At 42.0% G+C, this 27,080-nt stretch overlaps 1 protein-coding gene across 1 annotated transcript; it reads right to left on the reverse strand.

The window, feature by feature from the left end:
- Positions 1-1,377: 1,377 nt before the first annotated feature.
- LOC139754837 (neurotrypsin-like) lies at positions 1,378-27,080 on the reverse strand. Its single transcript, XM_071672702.1, has 15 exons — positions 26,936-27,080; positions 23,232-23,316; positions 21,458-21,526; positions 20,508-20,646; positions 16,333-16,454; positions 15,821-15,957; positions 15,117-15,276; positions 14,367-14,570; positions 13,863-13,979; positions 13,085-13,281; positions 10,814-10,988; positions 10,291-10,437; positions 6,530-6,636; positions 6,142-6,247; positions 1,378-1,957 (listed from the first exon to the last, which is right to left on the reverse strand). The coding sequence occupies exons 2-15, from the start codon at positions 23,304-23,306 to the stop codon at positions 1,652-1,654; spliced, it is 2,061 nt and encodes a 686-aa protein (XP_071528803.1). The 5' UTR covers positions 23,307-23,316; positions 26,936-27,080; the 3' UTR covers positions 1,378-1,651.

Consider the following 27,080-nt stretch of genomic DNA (forward strand, 5'->3'; position numbering starts at 1 on the left):
GTTTTGTTTTCTGAGGTGTTTGTTTCGACCTCTTCCTCAGAAAACCCAGTGTTCTTTTCTCTTACTTTGTGCCATAGTCTCATTCAGTGCCTGATCTCGACGAGGACTTTTATCCTAGCTAGAACCCGTGACGAAAATTTTGGGCCAAAACATATGAGGAACCGTGTTTGTACTTCACTAACCCTGCCTGGCCCGTTGGATTTTGTAAGCTGCGTTGGGTGGTCTGGAAAGCAGGAAGCTGACGCATTCTGTAAATAAAATGATCCTCACGCTAATCAGAAATTATATAATAACGACTAAACACGTGATGGAGAGAGAACTACGGGAGACTGGTAGCCCCACTACCTTACCAAACCCATACATATATATGTGGCAGCAGTGAGAGTCACACAGCACGTGACGGTGACGACCATGTGCAGGAGGTGGAACTTGCAGCCACACTGCAGCAATCACATCCAGTTGCTAAGGAAATGTGTTTCACTTAGAACTCATTGCCGGCAAGGAAACTACCATATTTCCGTGTCTCTTATATGGCTATGTTCTCTACATGAATAACAACAATAATAATAATAATAATAATAATAATAATTATAATAATAATAATGATAATAATAATAACGACTTACTGAGGCAATGCAGCATAGGATAGAGTTGGTGCGTCTGAACAATGTTGCCTATACCTTAAACCCAAATAATTGCATCGCCCCGGCCGACCATCATATGTTGAGGCGGAGACACGGCGCGGACAACGCCCTACACAGGCCATAGGAGTTACCTCACATACCACCACTGGACATCCATTAATCATACTCCCCACAAGATGGCATAACCGGCATAACCAAATGATGGTACTGAATCCCAAGGGTAAGGCCACGGTAAGGTCTTAAGGATCCAGATTTCTAGCTAAGCTTGGTCCATTACTAGCATAGGTCGGGGTGTGTGTGTATGAAACAAACTGAATTACATTTAAATGACTGAAAAGTCTAGCGATGGAGCTTTTCGACACATAAACAAACATGGTGGTTCAAGGGACATGACGTCATTTAAAGGACATCTACTGTAGACTCTGTAGATGACAAGGAGAGAGTATATCATACCAAATTGTCTCGAATTCCATGATATCGAGGCCAATTTTGGCGTTACGAAGGTTATAATTAGATTCCACCCTCCGCTTCCCATGTGTTCGAAAGATGTCGTGTAATATCGACTCTTTTTAATTTATTCTGCCGACGTCAGTTCTTGCCGCTTGTGTTTACATCCCTCCCACTCATAACTTTACAGCTTCCGAGTGTTAAAATGTCGCCATTTGTCCGACCACTGCTGCATCCTGTGTGTGCGATTATTGTGAAAGTTTTTCTGGAGTAAATAACACCATGATCAGGTAGATTTTTTTTTTCACGAAATTTAGAAGAAATGAAATTATCAGTACGATTGATATCATTTCACAACTAATATACATTTCAGGCAACAGATATCAACTTATCCAATGCATTTATATACCCTGATTGGTATATAAAAAAAATTCAATTCTCTCAATTCAGCTTAAAAAACAAAAGATAACGGATCTGATAATGAGACCTGATGCATTGTATTCTGCTGACATTACCATAAACGATGACGATCGTCCAAAAGAGATACGATCGTTCACAATCTATCTCAGGCTTTTGTTGTTGACAATAATGTCGTGTATCCAGCGAAGGAACTTGGTTACACGGGTGTAACTATCAGAACCCCTGAATAAGCCGCAGTTCTGGGTGGAACTGATGATGCCATAGAGCGTGTGTCTGTCCTCCTCTACCAGGCAGGTGAGCGGGCCGCCCTGGTCCACTGAGCAGGGGTTGATAAAATTCTGGTTGCCAGCACACACCATAGAGGACGTATAGTTGTTCCCCATCCGAACTTTGCATTCTTCGTCGTTGAGGATCTTCAGCTGGGCCTGAAGCGGCTGTATTTTAACCTGTCACACAAAACAAAAGAGTAACGTATTCCAAGCCAGGTACATCACAACATTTGCAGCATCTCAAATGAAAAACATTTAAATTGGTTACTTGAAATAACATTACAACAATATAGTGTATTTCTGTTTGCTCTTTTGGAACTCATATATTTATTTATCTATTTATCTTTATTATACTTTGATGCTGTCTCCCGCGTTAGCGAGGTAGCGCAAGGAAACAGAAGAAAGAATGGCCCAACCCACACACATATACATTTATATACATAAACGCCCACATACGCACATATACATACCTATACATTTCAACGTATACATATATATACATACACAGACATATATATACATACACATGTAAGTATTCATACTTACTGCCTTCATCCATTCCCGTCGTCATCCCGCCACACATGAAATGGCATCCACTTCCCCCCTCGTGCGCGCGAGGTAGCGCTAGGAAAAGACAACAAAGGCCACATTCGTTCACGTTCGGTCTCTAGCTGTTATGTGTAATGCATCGAAACCACAGCTCCCTTTCCACATCCAGGCCCCACAAAACTTACCATGGTTTACCCCAGACGCTTCACGTGCCCTGGTTCAATCCACTGATAGCACGTCGACCACGGTATACCACATCGTTCCAATTCACTCTATTCCTTGCACGCCTTTCACCCTCCTGCAAGTTCAGGCCCCGATCGCTCAAAATCTTTTGCACTCCATCCTTCCACCTCCAATTTGGTCTCTCACTTCTCGTTCCCTCCACCTCTGACACGTATATCCTCTTTGTCAATCTTTCCTCGCTCATTCTCTCCGTATGACCAAACCATTTCAATACACCCTCTTCTGCTCTCTCAACCACACTCTTTTTATTACCACACATCTCTCTTACCCTTTCATTACTTACTCGATCAAACCACTTCACACCACATATCATCCTCAAACATCTCATTTCCAACACATCCACCCTCCTCCGCACAACCCTATAACCATATAACATTGTTGGAACCACTATTCCTTCAAACATACACATTTTTGCTCTCCGAGATAACGTTCTCGCCTTCCACACATTCTTCAACGCTCCCAGAACTTTCGCCCGTTCCCCCACCCTGTGACTCACTTCCGCCTCCGTGGCTCCATCCGCTGCTAAATCCATTTCCAGATATCTAAAACACTTCACTTCCTCCAGTTTTTCTCCATTCAAACTTACCTCCCAATTAACTTGTCCCTCAACCCTACTGAAGCTAATAACCTTGCACTTATTCACATTTACTCTCGGCTTTCTTCTTTCACACACTACCAAACTCAGCCACCAGCTTCTGCAGTTTCTCACCCGAATCAGCCACCAGCACTGTATCATCAGCGAACAACTGACTCACTTCCTAAGCCCTCTCATTCACAACAGACTGCTTACTTTGCTTACTTGCCCTTCTCTCCAAAACTCTTGCATTCACCTCTCTAACAACCCCACCCATAAACAAATTAAACGCACCCCTGTCGCAAACCGACACTCACTGGGAACCAATCACTTTCCTCTCTTCCTACTCGTACATATATCTTACATCCTTGGTAAAAAAAACTTTTCACTGCTTCTAGCAACTTACTTCCCACATCATGTACTCTTAATACCTTCCACAAAGCATCTCTATCAACTCCATCAGATGCCTTCTCCAGATCCATAAATGCTACATACAAATCCATCTGTTTTTCTAATCATTTCTCACATACATTCTCCAAAGTAAACAGCTGATCCACACATCCTCTACCACTTCTGAAACCAAACTGCTCTTCCCCAGTCTGATGCCCTGTACATGCATCTACCCTCTCAATCAATACCCTCCCATATAATTTCCCAGGAATACTCAACAAACTTGTACCTCTGTAATTTGAACACACACCTTATTCCCTTTGCCTTCGTACAATGGCACTATGCATACATTCCGCCAATCTTTGGCACTTCACCATGATCCATACATACAGTGAATATCCTTACCAACCAATCAATAACACAGTCACCCTCTTAATAAATTCCACTGCAATACCATCCAAACCCGCCGCCTTGCCGGCTTTCACCTTCCGCAAAGCTTTCACTACCTCTTCTCTTTTTACCAAACCATTCTTCCTGACGCTCTCACTTTGCACACCGCCTCGACCAAAACATCCTATATCTGCCAATCTATCATCAAACACATTCAACAAACCTTCAAAATACTCATTTCATCTCCTCACTTCACCAGCACTTGTTATTACCTCCACATTAGCCCCCTTCACCGATGTTCCCATTTGCTCTCATGTCTTACGCACATTATTTAAATCCTTCCAAAACATCTTTATATTCTCTCTAAAATTCAATGATACTCTCTCACCCCATTCTCATTTGCCCTCTTTTTCACCTCTTGCACCTTTCTCTTGACCTCCTGCCGCTTTCTTTTATACATCTCTCAATTATCTGCACTACTTCCCTGCTCAAATTGTCCAAACGCCTCTCTCTTCTCTTTCACTAACAATCTTACTTCATCATCCCACCACTCACTACCTTTTCTAATCTGTCCACCGCCCACCTTTCTCATGAAACAAGCATCTTTTGCGCAAGCCATCAGTGCTTCAATAAATACATTCCATTCCTCCCCCACTTCTCTTAAGTCATTTGCTCTCATCTTTTGCCATTCTTCACTCAATCTCTCCTGGTGCTTCCTCACACAATTCTCCTTTCCAAGCTCACCTACTCTCACCACTCTCTTCACCCTAACATTCTCTCTTCTTTTCTGAAAACCTCTACAAATCTTCACCTTCGCTCCACAAGATAATGATCAGACATTCCTCCAGTTGCCCCTCTCAGCACATTAACATCCAAAAGTCTCTCTTTCACACACCTATCAAGTGACACGCAATCCAGTAACGCTCTCCGGCCATCTCTCCTACTTACATACGTATATTTATGTATATATCTCTTTTTAAACCAGGTATTCCCAATCACCAATCCTTTTTCAGCACACAAATCCACAAGCTCTTCACCATTTCCATTTACAACACTGAACACCCAATGTACACCAATTATACCCTCAACTGCCACATTACTCACCTTTGCATTCAAATCACCCATCACTATAATCAGGTCTCGTGCATCAAAGCTGCAAACACACTCGCTCAGCTGCTCTCGTAACACTTGCCTCTCATGATCATTCTTCTCATGACCAGGTACACAGGCACCAATAATTACCTATTTCTCTTCATCACCCATATCAATCTAGAGTTTTCTTTCTTACACTCTATCACATACTCCCACAACTCCTGCTTCAGGAGTAATGCTCCTCCTTCCATTGCTCTTGTCCTCTTACCAACCCCTGACTTTACTCCCAAGACATTCCCAAACCACTCTTCCCCTTTACTCTTGAGCTTCGTTTTACTCAGCCTAAACATCCAGGTTCCTTTCCTCGAACATACTACCTATCTCTCCTTTTTTCTCATCTTGGTTCCAACCACACACATTTAGACACCCCAATCTAAGCCTTAGAGGAGGATGAGCACTCCCCACGTGACTTCTTCTGTTTCCCCTTTTAGAAAGTTAAAACACAAGGAGGGGAGACTTTCTAGCCCCCCGCTCCGGCCCCCTTTAGTCGCCTTCGACACGCGGGGAATACGTGGGAAGTATTCTTTCTCCCTTATCCCCAGATATATATATATATATATATATATATATATATATATATATATATTATATATATATTATATATATATTATATATATATGACATATATATATTTTTTTTTTTTCATACTATCCGCCATTTCCCGCGACAGCGAGGTAGCGTTAAGAACAGAGGACTGGGCCTTTGAGGAAATATCCTCACCTGGCCCTCTTCTCTGTTCCTTCTTTTGGAAAATTAAAAAAAAGAAAAAAAAAAACGAGAGGGGAGGATTTCCAGCCCCCCGCTCCCTTCCCTTTTAGTCGCCTTCTACGACACGCAGGGAATACGTGGGAAGTATTCTTTCTCCCCTATCCCCAGGGATATATATAATATATATATATATATATATATATATATATATATATATATATATATATTCCAAGGGCTTTGCACTTTCATTGAAGCCCATTTGCTTGATGGACGCTGAAAATATCCTGTACCTATGCACAGTATATTTTCAGCGTCCATCAAGCAAATATTTCTCAAGCAATAAAGCTGTACTTACTTGTGCAGCATTAATGATGCCCCTGCCTGTGACAGTACAGGAGGAGAGGTCTTCATACGAGTCCCCGACCCTGGGCAAGCAAGCAGCCTTCACACGTGAGCTCAAGCTGCCGGCAGGATATTACTTAAGCTGTAGCAAATTCTAATTTCATTAGTATTAATATCATCATCATTTCTTTCTGAACAGGTTTTCGTACTGAGTTTCTGGGTGTCTGGCGTATCATTTCCTTTTCCCATGCTGCATACACATCATTCCCTTCCACGCACCCTTACGCATGCTACTCGCCACCACTCCATCACTCACGCTACTCCTCAGCACCCCCTGCCTCCCTCACTCTCACTTCTCTCTACCACTCCCTCCCTCACCCATATTACCACTATTGACTCACCTGATACCCCTCCCGTAATTTCTCTCTATCTTGATCAGAGCAATATCGGAATCCAGCGAGAATGCCCGGTAGTCCTCGTGGATCCAGAGCTTGTCGATCAAGAAATCCTGTTGAGACAATAAGGACTTGTGAGCCAAGGATTAGATCGACGAGGTAGCCGCCGAGATCCTGCTGGTGCAGAGAGCTAGGCTGGCGTACTGGGGGACGTTAATCATACACTCACTGCAGGCGTAATGACCCTAATCATGCATACAACTGTGGAGAACTTTCAAAGGAAAGGAACTCGATAAGGGAGACATTCAATGAACAGAAAATGGATGTACTGAGAAGTGTACAGTGATATACATGTAAGGAGAAATGGGAGCCGCAGGGAAGAGAGGTAATGCAAAGTAATCCTATGGAAAAAGCGGTGCAGAATGGAATTCTGCATTTTCGCAGACAATGGAAAGTGACAATAAAAGAAAAATCTTCTAACAGATTTACAGTATCATGTCATAATGAGAAAACCAACGGTCTTTCGGATGTTTTGATTACGATCACCTTTTGCATAAACAGCTCAACTTCGAGATCGTATGACAGAGAGAAACATCTGATATAAATGTAGGAGTGTGCGATGGCTGCGGAATGTTACCAATGTTTCCTTATCATTTCTAAAGAATGGAGGAATATACGAGCGAGATGACAGAAAACGGGAGAATGTGGGGGTACGACTAGAGACGGGTGACATAGCGTTTAACTCACTCCAGATGCAGATGGTTTTTTATTCTTCAGTGCTTCAGAGAGTAAACTGGGATAAGAGTAAACTATTTTGGGTAAAGTATGAAGGGGGACTGAAGGATCGCCAAGGTTTTCTTTTCTGAGATTAAGAGACAAATAAGGGAGCGTATCCAAGGGGGAGCAATGGGATCGATACCACCCATACCTTATGAGCATCACAGTGTATGATAAAAAGATAAAATAAGAACTGATATTTACAGTGGTGACCAATGAAACAACTTTTTATTCTTCACCTTCATAAGATAGTGAAATTTTCTTTAAATGAATATTTCTTTCTCCTGTAGAATGCTATTGTTTCATATAGAAAAAAAAAAATCCTATGATTATTGCTTTCAGCTGTTTTACGTACTCAAATATCAAAAATGGTCAAGGGTCTCAAAATACATTTACCTCCATACAACATTTGTATTCATTTTTTTTAAACTGACTGATATGAATGATATAATCTAGCTTGACTCGAAAGCATTGGGTTTCCTAAGATACAATATATTCAAATGTACACACCCTTCTTTTTGAGCTGTTCACCATTATGTTCGCAGCTCATGATTCACCCTCAATGCCTCCTCAGAATCTGAATTCGTGTCTAGGATAAACTCTAGCGTAGCAGGTTTCTGAGTAGCCTATTGCGTAACAAGTGAGCGCGTGCATCCGCTGAAATGTTTGGTGTTCTGTCAACTTTAAGCAAGTGTAAAAATTATGAAAGTTGAACGTGGCGAGACGCCTTACCAACTGAGCTAGGTTATAAGATCAAATTTTTGTACGATATGCTGGAGGAGTTAGTAGATTTGATGAAATATTAAGGTTAGAGAGAGGTGTGGCAATAAAAAAGAGTATTGTTGAGAAAGCTGGTTTGGACATACGGAGAGAATGAGTGAGAAGCTGACAAAAATTACATATCAAGTGGAGGGGACAAGATGGTGAGACAAAAACTGAAGTGAATAAGATTTCTGAATGTTCGTGGCCTGAACAACCATGAAGGTGAAAAGGTGTACAGGTGATAGAGTGAACTGGAGCAGACTGGTATAAAAGAGGCGACGTGGTCATAGGATTGAACCAGGGCTTATGAAGGAACCTAGGAAAACCATGGAAAAGTGTGTGGGGTCTAGTTGTGGACAGGGAGCCGTGGGTTCCTTGCTTTACACATGATAGTTGGAAAATGGATGTGAGCGAATGATGCCTTTTCTTCGTCTATTCCTGGTGCTACCTCGCTATCGTGGGAAACATAAAAAAATAGTGTATATATATATATATATATATATATGCTTTCCGGAAAGCAAAAATGGGTATGTTTGAAGGAATAGTGGTTCCAACAATGTTGTATGGTTGCGAGGCGTGGGCTATGGATAGAGTTGTGCGCAGGAGGATGGATGTGCTGGAAATGAGATGTTTGAGGACAATGTGTGGTGTGAGGTGGTTTGATCGAGTGAGTAACGTAAGGGTAAGAGAGATGTGTGGAAATAAAAAGAGCGTGGTTGAGAGAGCAGAAGAGGGTGTTTTGAAGTGGTTTGGGCACATGGAGAGGATGAGTGAGGAAAGATTGACCAAGAGGATATATGTGTCGGAGGTGGAGGGAACAAGGAGAAGAGGGAGACCAAATTGGAGGTGGAAAGATGGAGTGAAAAGATTTTGTGTGATCGGGGCCTGAACATGCAGGAGGGTGAAAGGAGGGCAAGGAATAGAGTGAATTGGAGCGATGTGGTATACCGGGGTTGACGTGCTGTCAGTGGATTGAAGCAGGGCATGTGAAGCGTCTGGGGTAAACCATGGAAAGGCTGTGTAGGTATGTATATTTGCGTGTGTGGACGTATGTATATACACGTGTATGGGGGGGGTGGGCATTTCTTTCGTCTGTTTCCTTGCGCTACCTCGCAAACGCGGGAGACAGCGACAAAGTATAATAATAATAATAATAATATAATAAATATATATATATATATATATATATATATATATATATATATATATATATATATATATATATATATATGCACAAACACACACTCACATTTCATCGCCGTTTACACCGTAAGCGAAGTAGCACCAGGAACAGATTCTGTTCCATCTTACAGAAATGAAATACAAGAGGGGAAGGGTTTCCAACCCATCGCTCCCGCCCACTTTCGTCGCCTTCTAAGACAGGAAAGGAACGGTAGAAACTCTTTCTCCCCTATCCCATGTATGTATATATATATATATATATATATATATATATATATATATATATATATATATATATATATATATATATATATATATATATATATATACATTATACTTAGTCACTGTCTCCCGCGTTTGCGAGGTATCGCAAGTAAACAGACAAAAGAATGGCCCAACCCACCCACATACACATGTATAAAAACCCACACATGCACATATACATACTTATACATTTCAACGTACACATACATATGCATATACGAACATATACATATATACACATGTACACATCCATAATAAAAAACAAAGGCCACATTCGTTCACACTCAGTCTCTAGCTGTTATGTGTAGTGTATATATATATATATATATATATATATATATATATATATATATATATATATATATATATATATATATATATTTCTTTCATGCATAGTCGCCATTTCCCGCGTTAGCGAGGTAGCGTTGTCTTTTCCTAGCGCTACCTCGCGCGCACTCGGGGGAGGTTGGTGCCGTTTCATGTGTGGCGGGAATGGAATGAAGGCAGCATGCATATGTACATGTGTATATATGTATACGTTGAAATGTAGAGGTATATGTATATATGCGTGTGTGGGTGTTTATGTTCATATATACGTGTAAGTGTTGGTCCATTCTTTCGTCTGTTTCCATGCGCTACCTCGTAAACGCGGGAGACAGCGATAAAGTATAAAAAATAAAAATTATTATTATTATATTATATATATATATATATATATATATATATATATATATATATATATATATATATATATATATATATCAGATACACATACACTGTACCTCCTGATCTGCTTCGTCGTGGAGGAAGTTATAGTCGCCCACTCGCACATAAACATTGAACCTTCCGTGCGTGTCGAAACACTGGGCGGCCGTGAGTAAGTAGTCCTCGGAGATGATGGTGGCGCTGCAGATCTGAACATCCTGGTCCTGGCAGCGGAAATAAAACTCAGACACTAGAGGTATATAGGTGACACAATGCGGGAAATGATATCCGATTTTTGCATGGTTATAATCTAGCAACACAAGACAGTAAGGGATCGGATTCTTCATGTATTCTATTGGAATTAATGCCTATCATTACCCATCGAATGATGGGGTAATTAAGGCCGTTATTTTGCAACCATATATATATATATATATATATATATATATATATATATATATATATATATATATATATATATATACCTTGATTTCGTATTTGGAAACACATAAAACAATAGAAAATATAATTCCTGCAATAAAACTATTAAAAGGTTTTAAATGACGGGGTAATGGGATTCTAGTTGCTATTGAATCTTACCGGATCCTTGGTGAACAATGCGGCCAGCCAGGGAGCATCGAATCTGGTGGTAATATTTCCTCCGCTGATCTTGCCGAGTGGCCCGAGGAACTGGTGTGTGGCATCCAACGGATTCCCACACTCACTGGGCAGCGCTGACCTCAGCTCCTCGTCAACCTTTCCCCAAGCTGACAGTCAAGCAAAATTCATTATAGTAGGTTATTTTCTTTCATTTATATTAGCAAAAACAGAATTTTGTCAGTCAGTTACGGGAACATACGCCGTGGCAACGCGTTGTATTTCGTTATTTTTCCCGGACGAGATAATACACATCACAATACACAGACTTGTCACGAAATTTAAGTTTTGTATTTTTTTTTCCCTTTTGTATCTTGATTTATTCATTGTGAAAGCTAACCCAAACAGGGTATCACACTCCGGAAACTGAACTTCAAGTCTATGCTACAGCCATCAGAGGCTTCAAACTAGGTGCAATACTTTCAGGAAGCCAGTCCGTACTAATCGGCTAAAAAAGAAACCGACTTTTCAAAATTTTGAGTATCGAATTAATAACGTAAACTGAAAAATATCAAAATGTTTTTACAACCGAAATGGCGCTCCGGCTCGTTCCGCTTCAACACAAGGCTAGTTTTTAAGTCATGGATTAAATAATACTATACATTCATTTCTTCAATATGAATTTCAATGAAATATAACTAACATGTTCTGGGTAGAGTCATGTCTGGCATTCAGAGGTGCATTCGTAAACTCAAAATCCACAAATACTTTAGTCTTATATGTATGTCCGTACATACAGTAGCTGCAATTATCACTAGACTGAGCGAAATGGGTTAGCACACTCATATCCTTCTATTGTTATGGTCATTACTATCATTATTTTTGGATTACCTTACGGGGCCGCAATACGAAAGTACCGTCGGTGCGTAGCATCGATTGCACCATTAAAAAATGTAACAACCTCTAACCCTAGATAAGCATTTGTGACTAAAAGGTCTGTCACCTGTCCAAACTGATATTCTGTATGCACGCTTCTCAAGCGTAGCCTCAACCACTCCAGCCACGCAGGTCCCTTAACCTGTCCACCAGACCCGAGTGATGAACCGGGGTAACGTGAACCTTCCGACGTCCTTAAATGTCCTGGCCACATACACTGGCCAACATCATGTAATAGATCTTTAAATGTACGAACTTGGGTCAGCATTTCAAGGAACTTTTTAAAAAGTTCGTAAGGCTTCATTTCACTGGCCAGTACTAGAAGAGTTAAGCCACAAGGTATCCTGCAACTGACGTAGGGTTAGTGTGTCACCAGCCGAAGACAGAGGCAGCGATTGTAACACTTGTCAACTGTTCCACCATCTGTCTCTCTATTTGTTTATATTTGGAAAACACAAGTTGAACTGGAACATGGAAACCATCCAGCCTGGCTCTACAGGTCATGTTGGAATAGTGGGTTGTACTCCGACAGCACAGGATGGCAACTACAGTTTCCAAGCCCTACGTCAGGCCAGTGATCCATGCTGTGACTCTCACAGATTCTCAGGACGTGCCCGTGGCACACTGTCTCATGATGCACCTTAGCTGATAAGCTCCTCTCAGGGAGAACCATAAATACCGGCAACTGTTTTCCTTGGAGCTCGCCACGATTTCGAGCAAGACCCGAGGCACGGAGGTGCAGATCGCATGTGATTCCTAGGATGGCTACGGTGTTTTGTGAAGTGTAGGATGGCTACGGTGTTTTGTGAAGTGTAGGATGGTTACGGTGTCTTGTGAAGTGTAAGATGGTTACGGTGTTTTGTGAAGTGTAGGATGGTTACGGTGTCTTGTGAAGTCTAGGATGGCTACGGTGTTTTGTGAAGTGTAGGATGGTTACGGTGTCTTGTGAAGTGTAGGATGGTTACGGTGTTTTGTGAAGTGTAGGATGGCTACGGTATTTAGTTCAGTGGGCGTGAATTTTCCATTCAGAGTGACTGGAGGGTGTAGGTAGAACTCGTGTCTGTTTGGGGATAAGAGTGATTGAAGACTTGTGGAGATGCAGTCATTCTATTCTTAACCCAATTTTTCCAAGTGTGTAATGTAGTGCAGTATGTTCGCTGTTGCTACTGTGGTTAGGACGTGGCTGTGAGGTGGTCTGCATATAAGGGAAGACCTTCATGCTGTGGTTTGCTAGGAGTATGGGAAGTCATGTGGGAGGAGACTGAAAAGGTTTGGAGAAAGAACTGTTCCTTGGGGAACACGCATTTTTGTTTCCTTTTTCACCATAAAGCCAGTTACCTGTTACTACAGGCGACTCCTGCAGTGGTGTCATGGGAGCATAGTTCGTCGGAGAACTTGACCACGCAGCTCTGGAGGTTGGTCTCATTGCCCCGACAGTCGAGAACCAGGTCCCACACGGGTCCCCTGCCAGGACCGAAGTGGGAGTCCTTGTAGGAGATCGCCTCGCCCTCGTAGCCCAGCATCCTACACACCACCTGCAGATCAACAGGTCTCATCACCTTATCTTTTTCTTTCTAATACACAGACGATCGTGGGGATCTAACATGATGAGACTCAGAGGGGCAAAATCAAGCTCATGCAAGTCGGGGGCGGGAGGGATATCTAAAGTGACAGAACACAACAGACAAGGGAATTAAGACAAACAAAACGGGCGAAAGTTCTAAACATAGGGCAAAAAATGGGCAGACAAAAGTTCTACAGACACACAGGACAGATGAGATTCTGAAAGCAGAGCAAACAAGACAAAGTGGAATCTAAAAGTACACAGGAAAGGCTGAGTTCTAAGAGTAAGGCAAGCAAGGCAAGCGATGCTTCGAAACACATGCAGAAAGCAGTGGTTCCAAAAGTAAGCTAAGTTAACCTGCCAGAGCAGAAGAGTTGATAACACACATTTCCTCTATGTTTTCTATCCTTTACCGTTACAGTATCATTGTTCCATCATATATTTGTAAGTCAAATCATCAGTACTAGAGGAGAACACTGTCTTGTGAGCTTAGCCAGATGATAGTGTGAGGAGCTCCACCGTCAGTCAGCCACCCCAGCAGAGAGGACCTACCTGCGCGTCGAAGTCGTCGAAGCCGTTGTGACACAGGGAGCCCCACTGGCCGTCCACTTGTACCTCCACACGACCTGTGTTGCTCTTGCTGCCGCCCGCCAGCCGCAACTCCAAACCCTGCCAACACAACACACAGGCCTCAGTAAGCCGCAACTCCACTCCTGCCAACACTCAAGCCTTAGTAAGCCGCACCTTCACTCCTGCCAACACACAGGCCTCAGTAAGCCTCACCTCCACTCCTGCCAACACACAGGCCTTAGTAAGCCACACAACTCCTGCCAACACTCAGGCCTCAGCAAGTCACACTCCCATTTCCTGCCAATAAACACATACCAACATACGTCTTCACCTTCCCAGCACAGTTCACCCGTCCCTCCGTCTCCCACCCTAACCCTGCCCAACCCAACTCCCACCAGAGAGAATCTAGTATCCCTACCGTTTCCCCGTTCATGACCTCTTCCTCACCCTCTTGCCCCACCACATCCACTCCTCCAGTTAACTTACCCCGTCGTAGCAGAAGACGCCGGAATCCTCGAAGTGGAAGCAGAGGTCTACAAACCAATCGGTGCCATTGCACTGGCCGACCCACTCCTCCTCACCGCTGCACTGTAGATTAGCCAGTAGGATGGGTCCTGTGCCCTCCCCGAGGTGGGCGTGGGTGAACTTCGCTATCCATCCGACCTCGTACCCAAGGCTGCGACAAATGACCTGCAAGTGATAAGGACCCTGTGCTACAGTCCAGTTTACAGACGTTTAGTCCAGTATGCTGTTACCCCTCACTGTTTCCCCGAAAGAGATGGCGACTTAAACATCTTGGTATATTGACAAGCGTCTTCTTAACAGCCATAAGTCTCTCCCTCCTTAGTACCATTAGTCTCTTTCTGAAGCTGAGGAAGACTTTGACACACTGCAGAAGGCAAGGCTGGATTTCCTAAGTCTCATCAAGTCATGGCCAAAGGCTATAGTTCAAGATGGGGCAGCAAAGTTATAACGGCCATGTATTTTGGTCAGGCAGATTTATGTGGAAGGTTTCATTCAGTAAAACTGGTAAACTTACAGGATTACAACCCAACCCTCGATCTGTACAGTTTAGAGTAAGTAAGGTAGATTTTAGATATGGGTGGGATGACTAAAAATTTTGTAGAAGGGTAGTTAAGTACACCAGTATAACTCATAAAACAAGAAAATCTAGCAATCTAAATCTTTTTGCTCCCAAGTCGGTGTCGTCGAGTTTTGAGACACTTGAAGCCTCACCCTGACGTCGTCTAGGTCGAAGTTGTCGTCGCAGACGGTGCCCCACTCCTGTTGGTGCTTGACGAAGACGGTACCTAGGGCAGCTCCCGGTAGGTTCATCTGGGTGTTGCTCTTCAGCCTGACCACTCCCACGTCTTCACACATGCCAGGATCCTCGTCGCTGTAAGCAAGGGGAATTCAAGCCTTTCCTCAGCATCAGATGAGCAATGATTGTGATCTAATCTTTCGCCTTAAATCTTTGACTGTGCAAAGCCCCATTATGACCCTACCCATCAATTCTAACCCCATGTATAAAGTCTGTGCAACACAAACACTTTCTAACCACGTCTCAATCCACTCCCCTTAAACTTCTCATATCTTTTAAGTGAGGATCCATATCCCCCCCCCCTGAAATCCTTCCAATTTTTTTTTTTAAATGCATGACTTCACTGCCACAAACCTTGTCGTAAGGTGTCTGCTATAGCTAAGTGGCTCCTAGCGATACACCTGCATCAGCCAAACCTCTGACGCCAGTAGATTCGGTCATCTGTGTCCATCAGTTGTATGGATTTCATTACTTTTGCCAACAGTCTGTCTATTTATGCTTCTTTACCTCTTTTACGGATTTCAGCCCATGTCTCACTTTCCCCTGCTCAGTACACGACAGATCAGGTTAGATCTTGCGCATCAGCAGAGCAAGATGAGCCACAGCAGTTGCCACGTACCTCCCGTCAGTACAGTCCGAGTCGGCGTCGCAGACGAAGTCGCGAGGCACGCAGGAGACGTTGGCGGTGACGGCGGAGCAGGCGAACTCGTCGTCGGAGCACCGGGCCTCACCTGTCGCGCACACCACACCTGCAATCTGCAAAGAGAGAGAGAGATAGAGAGATAGAGGAAAAGTACTTAAGATGAGATTTTGCCAAAAGACAGGGCTATCGCATGGCTCTCGCCTGTTCCTTACTGAGGAAGTGTAGCATCCCGTCCCATACTACTATGGAAAGGAGACATATCCTGTTCCATACTGAGGGAAGGTGGCGTCCTCTGTTCCATACTACGAAAAGGAGACATACCCTGTTTCATACTGAAGACGGGTGGCATTCCCAGTCCCATACAACGAAAAGGAGACATATCCTGTTCCATATTGAGGAAGGATGGCATCCAATCCCCTAAAACCCTGTTGTAATCCTATCTAACCAACACGAGTACCTCTTGGTGAGAGAGGATGGGTTGGACTTGCCTCTGTAGGTCCGCAGTCGTGGGCACCCACGCCCCCAGGGAAGGTACACTCCCGGAAACTGGTGTCGTTGAGGGAACAGTCGGAACGGTCCAGCCAGAACTTGACCTCCCTCCGACGCCATCCTGCAATAATAAAGGTTTGAGTCTTGTGTGTGTGTGTGTGTGTGTGTGTGTGTGTGTACCAAGCCAGTACATGTTGAGGTTGGCAGCGCTGGACATATGAAACACATGAGTAGCTGTGCAGGTTAACGAAGATTAACGAAGGTATGGAGAAATATTAGGAACGATGCAGAGCAGGAGAGGTTGATGAGAGAGCCATTAAAATCAATTTATCACTACTGTCGGAGAACAGGTTGGTTAAACTGGGTATTCCTGGGTTTATGACCTACTGACAGTCTGGGTCACAAAGGCCGTGAACCTCACGTTATAAACACTAATCGAGAAACAATGAAGACTTTCATCCTACGCAGGAGATAATTCTATCTATACCCTCATTACGTATATAGAAAAATTACATGTTAAATAAAACTGCATGAACTACTGAAGTGCGATTTCACCTTCATATATATATATATATATGTATATATATATATATATATATATATATATATATATATATATATATATATATATATATATATATATATATATTCTTATTCTTTTTATACTATTCGCCATTTCCCACGTTAGCGAGGTGCCGTTTAGAACAGAGGATTGAACCTTTGAGGGAATATCCTCACTAGGCCCCCTTCTCAGTTCCTTCTTTTGGAAAATTAAAAACGAGAGGGGAGGATTTCCAGCCCCCTGCTCCCTCCCCTTTAAGTCGCCTTCTACGAAACGAAGGGAATACGTGGGAAGTATTCTTTCTCCCCTATCCCATATATATATATATATATATATATATATATATATATATATATATATATATATATATATATATATATATATATATTATACTATTCGCCATTTCCCGCGTTAGCAAGGTAGCGTTAAGAACAGAGGACTGGACCTTTGAGGGAACATCCTCACCTGGCCCCCTTCTCTGTTCCTTCTTTTGGAAAATCAAAAAAAAAAAAAAAAAAAGGGAGGATTTTCAGCCACCCGCTCCCTTCCCTTTTAGTCGCCTTCTACGACACGCAGGGAATACGTGGGAAGTATTCTTTCTCCCCTATATATATATATATATATATATATATATATATATATATATATATATATATATATATATACATTAAAGTATCTGAAGTGAAAAGATATACTAACTGAGAAGTATAGCAATAAGTCATTCGCTTGGAACAGTAATCTTTGCGTGATGGCTCACGAGGGAATAATTAATGATGTAAGAGAGTCGTATCCGGAGAATGGCTGCGTACATAGGAAAAACAGTCAACTAACCTAACCGGCCATACCGAGGCTATCGGGGAAAAAATTTATAGAGGTAGAAAAAGGATAGCAAACCGGAAGGCACTCCCCCCCCCCCCCCCCCCATCCACCTCAGCCTCCGGCTCAACTGCCGAGCAGGAAAAAAGGTGAGAGGAAGATGGAGTAGTTGGGAGCTTCTCTATTAACAACAATAATATCGCCAAGACGAGAGCCATAATGGGATTGGGATGACAACAGACCTTCCAAGCCCACAGTGCCAAGCCCTCCACACCCTACATCAAAGTCTGTTTCTCAGAACCCAGGAGTTCTGCTCACATGTAAGTGCCACGTATAACATCTGCCTCCTCGCTGGTTTCCCTTCCACTGTAAACCACCTCCGTCCATTAACGACCAGTCAGAACTCTGAACACGTTAACAGCCACTTATCCACGAACACACCGGGACACTGAGGCTCAGTTTCGACGACGGGAAGGAGCTATCACAACGGTCATTACACTCGACTGGGCGGCCTCCACAGAGTAACTGTGCTGATGGAAGCAGTGGTCAAAATCAGAGTGAGAGAGAGAGAGAGAGAGAGAGAGAGAGAGAGAGAGAGAGAGAGAGAGAGAGAGAGAGAGAGAGAGAGAGAGAGAGAGAGAGAGAGAGAGAGAGAGCGCAGGAGCAGCAGCATCGCAGCGTACAGAAAGGAAAGGTAGGAGGGAGATGACGCGACGATTGACTTTTCGTTCCCGTCGTGTTAACAGAGACATGATCGAGGAAGAATCACCCGAGGTGTGTGTGAGCAGGACTCCCATATCAATGAGAATATAATCCTACAGCTGTTGATCAGCAGCTGACAAACACACACATATATATAAAGACTTCGCCACCTACACAACATTCCTAACTTTTGCGAAGCAGACTTTGTGGACGAAACGGTTATGCCTAACTTGTTTATGTTATGACAGGTGTTGAACTGTGATGTTTTGAAACAACCGAGTCACAGCTCACCAGCGACTCTAAGTAAAAGAGAAAAACTGTGTTTACCCCCCACTCCGTGATGTTGCACAGGTCTGAACAGAGAGGAAATACATTCAAGTATGATATCGAGGGCTGGTAGCAGAAGGAGGAGGAAGATAGGGAAAGTAAGATGAAATGGGTAAAGTGGAAACATCAGCATAAGTGTGAACAATGTTAACGTAAAAGTATGAGACCAGGCTAGGGGAGAGAACCAGAGAAACACTTCTACTGATATGTGATGGAAGTCACTCCCATCAACAACTACAACAATGGAAGAGCTGGAAAGGAAGCTATGCATTTAAGACAGCGTTACGCAACCAGTGTGTCGCGGCACACAATGGGCCTCGTGTACCATGGTATATACATTTCTAATTAGAGAAACAAAACATTTATAGCAACGAGTTAACAAAGGTGAAATATGTATGTATGGAATATGTCTTGTACATCGCATGAATATCTAGGTGATTACAAAGGCATTTCATTTGTGTTCCTGTACTTATCATGTGTGCATAGAAAGAGTTTTCGATTTCCTGTATTTCAGTGGATACTGTGATGGATAATAATAGTAGAATACTGGTGAAATCTGATTCGATGCGCCGCCTGGGTGGGTCAAGCAAACCCGGAAGTGTGCCGTAAAATACAGAAGGTTGAGAAGCACTACTTCAGGGAGCGGAGGGAAGCAGAAGAAACCGGAGAAAGGAAGTTTAGGAGGCAAAGACGTGTTGATATCACACCGTGTCAAATGTTTTGGTTATATCGAGGACCACGAAGACATTGCTACCCAAAATCTCGTTTACAGTGGAGTACCAGAAGAGGCAGGTTACATAAACCATCAGTAGACCAAGCACTGCGAAACCCGTAGAAGAGAATGGGATTCTAAATGAAGGGGAGAAAATAAGAGTTCAGGAGAGTTTCGAAGACCTTGGAAGTAGCAGATGTAACAGAAAAGGGGCTATAATTGGAGTTTTGAGCGGTTTTGTTCCTTTGGAATGGGATGAACTAAGGCATGCTTCCATGAGGAAGAAAAGGTCTGATATTTTCTTTTCTTTTAACATAGACGAAATAGACGAGCAAGGATTGGAGGCAACTCAGAGGCACACCCCATTAGGTTCGACGAGGTATGCCATCTGGGTCAAGAGCCTTGTCCACCAGCCGCGGAAAAAGTTAGAGAAAACACCATATGCAAGCAGAATATTGATGGCATATGTTCAAGTGGGAGGATGTGCCAGTGGACAATGATAAGCAGAATCACTCAAGGATAAAATAATGGAAAATAAGTTAGAAAAGAATGAGCATTATCGGCAAAAAGAAGAAAAAGTGCGGCATTATTTGCTGGAGAGTTAGCTATAGATAGATTACAGAAGGAAAGGTCGAATCATAGAAGTTATTAGAGTTGCTTTTGATTAAGAGCCAAAAAGGTTTCTCAGTGGAAGAATCACACTTTTGTATAATGAGGATGTGATTGCCTCTACGGAGAACACCTCTTCATTGATTCGGAGCGGGTATGGAAATGGAGAAGGGATAGGGACTAGTTTCCTGGCCTGGCACACTCTATCACTGATGCAATAGGCATCAGAGCCCGAGTGATAAAAACCACGATTCGAGGTGGAAAGATTCAGTGGCAGTTCGAACGTATGACTCCATCCTAGCCAAGAAAACCTTTGCTATACGATCAGCACAGAAAGAAACATCCCGGCCGAGTCTGTTCTAAGAAAGTCAATAAAAAAAGCCGAGCTGAGATGACCCCCTTCTCTGGGATATAACTGTCTGACAGCTGAACAGTGATATCCATACCTGGCGATTTATCTCCGAAATGGTTATTGCGGGTAAAGCGTTCGGCGTGGGAGTAGCCCAGATCCCGACACACCAAGTCCGCCGCTGTGAAGCCGAAGTCATCGTCACACACGTACCCCCAGACACCGTTCACCTGCACCTGAAATACAAGCAACATGAGGCTCCTTCACACACGACAAGAATATAATTCCTTCATATTCATTTTTCCCTTCAAAATGAATTACAGGAACAGTGATGCTTGCCCTTGAAAACCCAATGTTTCTTTCAAGAAAGATTCTGAATGAAATGAGACACGACACAGCAAACTTAATATACCTTATATATATATATATATATATATATATATATATATATATATATATATATATATATATATATATAGCACTTACGAAAATCATACATTCCATGCGCATTTTTTTCTGGGACACTGATCTTGTACTAATACGAGACTGAAAGAACACAGAAAGCCATTCACCCACACACAAAATCTGGGATTCTGCTGTGCAGTTGAATAAAATGACATAAGTTCATTCACTACTCTGCAGCTGACACATCATACACAGGGGTTGGTGAAGGTGCATTGTGGTGCATATACTGGCAGTAAGCCAGGCCATCACCACTATACATAGTCCCTGGATAAGCAGTCCCTGGTCACGTATTAAGAACCAAGAGCCTCCCCCAGGTCAATGACACTTTACTTCTGAAGGACACATTACTTGCCAGAGGTTCACTCTATGTTATAAATACGGATGGCATTAATCAAGTGCGTCATTAATCATAAATTATGGATGACCAACACAGATTCTGTCACTGACTAAATACAGAGAATGGGAAATCCACACAGGCCGTCACAGACGATGTAGTTACCGAAGGAGGCAAGCAGGACTTCCCAGTGACCAACTGTTAAGACATGCAATAATAAGTTGTAGCCTACCTCGGACACCACTCACCTCCAAGTTACCCTCGTAAGGTCTGCTTCCTCCAGTGAGTCTCATCTGTCCAATTTTCTGCCCAAAGATCTGAGGGAGCAAGAGGTATTCTTGTAGAAACCTAGCGTAAAGTGGCATACACACAAAACCTGTGTAAAAATAGTTACATGACATTTGGCACAGATACAAACAAATCCCGTGTGTGAACAAAGCATACATACACATGTATCCCGTGTACGAATATACAAAAGGCAAACGCAAATGATGTGTAAAATACGTATACAGAGGCATATATAAACGAATCATGCATAAGTCCACAGAGGCATACGTAAAATTCCTATATATAAGTATAGATGCATACATAAACCAATTTCATGTATATCAAAACCGAATCTTGTGTATAAGTACACAGACATACGTAAAAGTTCTATGTATACATAAGTATAAAAACACGAATTTTGTGTATACATATACGAAGGCATACACGTGTAAATATACACACACATAAACGAACCTCACAAGTATACAGAGGCAATCTTGTGTAAAAGTATACACGTATACATACACGGACCTTGTGTATAAACATACAAAGGTGTACCCACATACGAATCCCATTTATAAGTATACAAAGAAAAATATATATATATATATATATATATATATATATATATATATATATATATATATATATATATAAACGCCCACATACGCACATATACATACCAGTACATTTCAACGTATACATACATATAAATATATACACATGTACATATTCAAACATGCTGCCTTCATACATTCCCGCCGCCACCCCGCCACACATGAAATGACACTCCCCTCCCCCGCGTGGTAACGCTAAGACAACAAAGGCCACATTTGTTCACACTCAGTCTCTAGCTGTCATGTGTAATGCACCGAAACCATAGCTCCCTTTCCAAATCTAGGCCCCACAAAACTTTCCATGGTTTACTCCAGACGCTTGATATGCCCTGGTTCAATCCCTTGACAGAACGTCGACCCTGCTATACCACGTCGTTCCAATTCACTCTATTCCTTGCATGCCTTTCACCCTCCTGTATGTTAAGGCCCCGATCGCTCAAAATCTTTTTCACTCCATCCTTCCACCTCCAATTTGGTCTCCCACTTCTCCTCGTTCCCTCCACCTCTGACACATATATCCTCTTTGTCGATCTTTCCTCACTTATTCTCTCCATGTGACCAAACCATTTCAATACACCCTATCTGCTCTCTCAACTACACTCTTTTTATTACCACACATCTCCCTTACCCTTTCATTACTTACTCGATCAAACCACCTCATACCACATGTTGTCCTATATATGAGGTATACACATACAGAATCCTATGCATAAGTGTACACATGCAAACATACACATAAATCCCATGCATATATAAAGAGAAAGCGACAAAGATACATATGAATTCCCTGTATAGTATAAAGAGGCAGATATACAGAGATGAGAAAAATGCATATAGAGGCATATATACGCACACACATAAATACTAAAAAAGAGGCATATATACATAGTGTATACTTACTTATAAAAGGGAATAAAGACACAAAGATCTTGTGCATATACAAATACAGAGACATTAATATACACGAATGAAGGTAGACCTGCAGAACGTGTGAACGTAATTTTGGAAAACATGGAGAAAACACTCCGGGAAGTACAGCTTTTATTATGGTTATATTGCTCCGAACACACGAGACTCGATAGGCATACAGGGACAGGATATGACTTAAGACATAGCCAGAAATAGAAGCATCTACTACCTGTGGGGTGTGGAACAGCAAAAGCTGCAGCAGAAGTCGTGGACCATACCAGCGCAATCCACGTCCGCTCATCATGGACGCCTCACTGTAAGTTATAAAAACGAATAATAATAATAATAATAATAATAATAAATTATAATTACAATACCAACAAGAATACTTCCCACGTATTCCCTGCGTGTCGTAAAGGCGACTAAAAGGGGAGGGAGAGGGGGGCTGGAAATCCTCCCCTTTTTTTTTTTTTAATTTTCCAAAAGAGGGAACAGAGAAGGGGGCCAGGTGAGGATATTCCCTCAGAGGCCCAGTCCTCTGTTCTTAACGCTACCTTGCTAACGCGGGAAATGGCGAACAGTTTGAAAGATCATTATTATTATTATTTCTTATTTTGCTTTGTCGCTCTCCCGCGTTATTATTATTATTATAATAAAGCCTTTTCTCGCCTGCTCTTGGCACTTCCTCACTAACGCAGGAAAAGGCGAATAAGTATGGTAAAAATAATAACATCGTAATTATTATGATTACATTATTATAATGATCACTATCATTAGTATTAGTAGTGGAAGTAACAGTAGGAGCAGCAGCAGTAGTAGTAGAATCATTATTGAAGGCTAACTTACTAAAGCTCCAAACTACGTGATTTATAGCATGAATCAGTCAGGAACCTTTACACGAAATTTACAATTACCCACTCACCATCATAACTTACCTACTCATCAATGTACCATACTCACAATTCGCTCGTCACCGCGCTACCTCTTCATCACAATACCCTTCCATCATCACCCACTACATCACGCATCGTCACGACCCTATCCACTTACTTCCCTTCCCACCTAGCATTACACAGTGACCATTAATCACTCACCACAGCCTGCCGGTTAGCACCACGTTCTACCCCACTATTCCATACGCTACCGTGATGTAGACATACCTCTCACACTGACCTTGGTAATACTGTTGGTGGATTCCCCGTGCAAATGGACGTCTGCTTCAATGTCCGCGTCATTTTACTTAATTTTGCGGCCTTGGCTGACAAAAAGAGTAACTTCTGATGAAACAGAATCTAATATCACAAAGTTCTACAGTTTTGGTGACGTGGATCAGGGGGAGGGGGGTCATGCCAATCACGGAAATGTTCAAGACGCCTCTAAAACCAATTCTCACTTTCCACTACCTGTTGAATTTTGCGGGATAAGTCGTCATATCTGGTTTTACACTGGCTCTCATTCATGAGATGGTCTTTCTATTTTTCTTGATTTTGACTGACTACTGATAATAACGTTGTTTTGATATATCTCAGGTACTTACCCAACTGGCCTTTTATTCATGCTAGCACCCTTTCAAAAGAGTAATTATGCCACAAGCTGTGGCACATAGGTGCATCCTAAAATTACAACGCTTGTCGTTACGTCATTACGACCGTGAGAAAACGATCGTTTCATCTTGCCCCCGGTGTATGGGGCTCTCCTTACAGGAAAGTTTGAGTCCTTCCCTGGTTGGTAAGATTTTCCATTACCTGGCTGACGAAGGCGTATGCAACACAAAGATCTCATTTTCGTTTAAGCGAAAGAAAATTTATGACGGTAGTTCCTACTAACAAAATATTAAACGAACCGTCACTCACAAGTGTACATGAAACACAAAACCTTTCCATTTTGAATTAAAAGATTGATTATGTACATTATTGCATAAACTCTGCTAGAAGATCCGAGTAACGTGTAGAATATTTGAGTGTCTGGAATATTTACCAGAACTCAGCAACGTCATCCTACTAAACACGTCACACATTTGACATATCACACCCACTTGATCATCATACCAATTCATGAGGATGTTCCTAGTTCCACTTAAGATTAATTCACTTTGGTAGAACTTTTTCCTTTAAGATTTTGTGAAATTCTTGTAATCAGACTACCCAATTAACAATGAAGGTTTTGGAGTGTATTCTTATTTGCAAATGCTGAAAAAAAAAATCACTATATTCCCTCTTCAGTATCAGTTTCGTGTTTGTTGACCCTTTAATCTTAAGTTTACGAATTATGGTGTGAGTCATCACACAGTTCCTCAGGGGAAGTAGAGAAAATGTATCTTTTGCCTAAGCATAGACCCCCTCGGCTTAACTATGAGCTCACAGTTAAAATCCAAATGGATCTAGACACATATACAAATCTAACCAGACCCCATCAGCTTGAATATGAGCTCACAGTTAAAACCCAAATGGATCTAGACACATTTATAAATCTAATCACATATCTTGTTAAGCAAGACTTTCCACGGGAGCAGAGGTGACTGTTCACAATGCTCGCTTGTACGGTAACTTGAGTGATTCTATTAATGACGGCTCCATGATTTAATCTTAAAAAGCACTCCACGACTGAAGACCTGACTAGAAGTCGGATTAAGAAATGGATCACTTCCACATGCCTTCAGCTCTCTAATGGCCCAACTCAAGGTCATTACCCCATGCATTTTTCCCAGACTTATTATGTAGTAACATTGCTTTCTCAATATGCAAATCGACGGGGTGAAATGATCAAACATACGGCAGTTCTACTACACAGCAGTACTTCCATTACCGACTTCTTTAACAAAAGCTCAAAAGTACACATATTCGTATCTTACTGAAAGAGAAATTGCAACATTATTGTCGTTACAAATACATATAAATTTCAACGCCAAATTCCCTTAATATTAAAGCGGGATTTCGGAAATCACTGAATTCAAGTAATGACTGGCCAACATTGTGATTCATGGCTCCATGAAATAAACCACACGTTCGATAAGACCCTTTACGAAATTATAGGATAATGTCTCTAAACCATCAACAAAGGATCAGACAAAATTGCGGTGAATCAAATAATTACAAATAAATACCAGTGATATTCAATCTGTCGACGTACCATCCACCGTGTTCTCGTCATGGATGTAAACAACAAAGCTTCTTTACTCCCGAGTTCAAACTGACACGAATCACATTGGGGTACTTCAGTGAATTGGATGAATTAACTGTAACAACGATACAATTGTATAACTTCACCAAATAAAGCGTATCACAAGTGATTTAATACACTTTGTCATCACATACCGAAACCACTGTAAATGAAATTATGGCGATAATTTCGCTAATAACACATGTAAATTTTATTGGGGGGTTAACAGACAGATTTGAAGACAGTTTTAAATGATGGCGAATCATGCATGCCACGAAAAATAGCGGGTGCCTGCTGAAAGTAAATGGCAATCGCCCTGTACCTCATCTAGCTACAATGTATTTTTCATTAGTGTACAAATCACTCATAGGACAAAAATTACTTTTACTTTTCAGCAATCGATCCAATAAGGGTTTCACTGCCTCCAGGAAAATTCTGGAGGTTAGGATAACAAACTCTTCCTCTGGGTTATTCGACAACCATGGATACATTGATTATACAGAGTTCTACGAATGTAATGTACAACAGTTTGCTAGAAAAGATCCCCTGAAAACCATATACATATCTATTTTCCCATTCATCTTACAGTCTACTAAAATTCCAATCAGGTTGCACCAGGTGTTCAAAAGTTTCCTAAAACGGGGCAGACCTTCCATCTCACCAAGAACTTTGTCAGCTACAGTGAAACTAAAATCTTCAGATTTTAAAATAACTTGAATACTCATAGGCAGATGCTTCCCAAAGTTGTTGAAATATAAACGAAGAATAACAAACCTGACAGTCGAACGGTTATCAGTGGAGCTCTAGGAACACAGATGATGTAAAAATGACACCGCGTCAAGTGGCTGACTTGACTGGAGTAAAACAGATAGTATGAACAACACCCAACAACTGGGCAAGGACATCTCTCCGCCTTCTG

The sequence above is a fragment of the Panulirus ornatus genome, chromosome 17 (genome assembly GCF_036320965.1).
Source record: "Panulirus ornatus isolate Po-2019 chromosome 17, ASM3632096v1, whole genome shotgun sequence".
Taxonomy (NCBI): domain Eukaryota; kingdom Metazoa; phylum Arthropoda; class Malacostraca; order Decapoda; family Palinuridae; genus Panulirus; species Panulirus ornatus.

Coding starts and splice junctions, on each gene's coding strand:
- LOC139754837 (XM_071672702.1), bottom strand. CDS start 23,306: ATGATGAGCGGACGTGGATTGCGCTGGTATGGTCCACGACTTCTGCTG. Junction 21,527..23,231: donor TGCTGTTCCACACCCCACAG/GTAGTAGATGCT, acceptor TTGCTCCCTCAG/ATCTTTGGGCAGAAAATTGG. Junction 14,571..15,116: donor TCGACCTAGACGACGTCAGG/GTGAGGCTTCAA, acceptor TATCACTTGCAG/GTCATTTGTCGCAGCCTTGG.